Source organism: Montipora capricornis, chromosome 3, assembly GCF_036669925.1.
Source record: "Montipora capricornis isolate CH-2021 chromosome 3, ASM3666992v2, whole genome shotgun sequence".
Classification (NCBI taxonomy): domain Eukaryota; kingdom Metazoa; phylum Cnidaria; class Anthozoa; order Scleractinia; family Acroporidae; genus Montipora; species Montipora capricornis.
Genome location: NC_090885.1, coordinates 72,736,439 through 72,738,606, shown reverse-complemented (window position 1 = coordinate 72,738,606; position 2,168 = coordinate 72,736,439). Strand labels below are relative to the sequence as shown.

At 36.4% G+C, this 2,168-nt stretch overlaps 1 protein-coding gene across 1 annotated transcript in view; it reads left to right on the top strand.

Annotated features, from left to right (window-relative positions):
- The window catches only part of LOC138043989 (homeobox protein Nkx-6.1-like), a 2,307-nt gene extending 1,402 nt beyond the window's left edge, over window positions 1-905 (top strand). The window contains exon 2 of the mRNA XM_068890546.1: window positions 6-905. Coding sequence (XP_068746647.1) covers window positions 6-361 — 356 coding nt within the window. The 3' untranslated portion in view covers window positions 362-905. The remainder of the gene's footprint in view (window positions 1-5) is intronic.
- The last annotated feature ends 1,263 nt before the right edge of the window (window positions 906-2,168 follow it).

Below are 2,168 nucleotides of genomic sequence, written 5' to 3'. Positions count from 1 at the left end.
TTTAGCAACGCAAAACCATACTGCGTGTGTCGAAAGTGACTCAGACGGAAAGAGAAAGCACACCCGACCAACGTTTAGTGGTCATCAGATTTTTGCCCTTGAAAAGACCTTTGAACAGACCAAATATTTAGCGGGTCCAGAAAGAACTCGGTTGGCGTATTCCCTTGGAATGACAGAAAGCCAGGTCAAAGTCTGGTTCCAAAACCGAAGAACAAAATGGCGAAAGCGGCACGCAGCGGAAATCAGCGCCAAAAAATCAAACGATAGCTGCAACATGGAACGAGAGAGAGAAGGATCACAAATCGCCAGTGAAGAAGAACAACAACACAACAGTTCTTCTCCAGAAGAAAACGAATATTAGACGAACCAGGAATTCAAAAGCTTTATCGTGCGTCCGACGTTTTGAGTGTGAAATATGTGAAAGTGCGATGCATTTGAAAAGCCAGCAAAAACAAATAAATATCTAAAACGACTAGATCCACTATGGATCGCCTTCTTGCAAAACGTTGAATATTCTAGAGTATAAAGCAAATTTCTAGAGCCAGGCTTCGAATAACACAAAGCGTAAAACAATAGGTTATAAAGTATCATCATTTTATGGATTTTATTGCATATGATGAACTGAATGTGTTTGATAATTTACTGAAATATGAATTCATTCGGAGGTACCAGTGATCACATGAGTTCAACTCAACCATCTCACGGTTGCGCACGGACGAATTCCACTCACTGTGATTTGAACTTTACTATAACGTGTTAAATGTTTCCTTATTCGTGGAGACTACGTACTTTTAGAAGCCGCTACTTTTTGACGAGTTTTCGAAGAGTGGGAGAATCGTCTCTCTTATAATGATACAACGGCAATGCTTACTTTGGATAGATTAAACTGGTAACAAAGACAAAAAGGATACTTTTCATTTTCTTATGTGTTTACGTAGCAGAAAAAATCTTAAAAGATACTGAAATATATTGTATGTTGACAGCCTTCCAATTGCCTGTTTTATTCACAAAATTCTTTTAAAATCGGAGATATGTAATTATGAACAACTGAAGAACATAGGGAATGTAACAAGTAGTTGTTTTTAAGAGTAGAATATTATAAATCGTTAAGGGTTTTAATATTAGTTGCGTATCTTTTGGAATTATTTCTTGTCGCCGGCTGTTCCTTCCAGGACCTTCCAGGACCTTCCAGGATATTATCCTTTTACCGGCGAACCATTAACGTCATAAATAATGCAACGAGCTTGTTTGTGACAAACTGGGAATGTAAGTTGCCTTTTTAATTAATCACTCAAACAAAATGAACAAGTGCCAATTTTCTGTGGTTCTGGTGGCCGGCTTGTTATCGGTGATTATTACTGGTGGCAAAATATGGCCTCCAAACTCTGCGGCTTAGTAAAAGATTTTCCCAGGTCTGATAACTTAAATATTTAGACTGGCAAAATAAAATTTGACCACCGGTTGATACTTGTTCCAATAGCAAACTTTGTAAAGTATTCACAAGAGCAAAATTTTATCCATATATCACTATTTCGATATTCTATTTATTAAAAGCATTTGTACAAAGGTTCATTTAAAAAGGTTCTAGCGTCGTGGTCGAGTTACCTATATATAAAAAATTAAACATGCTTTGAAAATGGTAGAAAGCTGGTCAAATTAAGTTTGCACAGGCTATGCCTTACATTGGGAGTTGCGCTCCTTTTGAACGTTACCGCTAAACAAATCATTCGGTCAGTGGAGAAAACCGTGAAATTAAAGTCGTTTTTAGTTAATAACTATTTCAGCTGTGGTGCGAATGGGCTATTACAATGTAAAGTTTTATCAAAAGTTCCTTTCAATTCAAACCCTAGAATTTTACTTTTTCCTCAATATAGGACAGACCACAATATGAAAAGAAAACGAAGTTGTAAATACTCCTCAAGGGTAAATTACAACGTAATAAAATATTAAGGTCCTGAGAGATAAGATTTTTGTCGTGGGGCAATAATGATAATAAATTATTTTGCATTCTTCCTTTCCCACGTACAACTCCAACTTGGTTGGGGGTCAGAAGTAGGGCTCTTTTCTTTCTTTCTTATTTCTTTTTTTTTTTTTTTTTTTGCAAGACTGATTTGAAAATTTTGACAATCGACGTCGAGACAAAAGCAAGAGTCTTGTACTTTCGATTC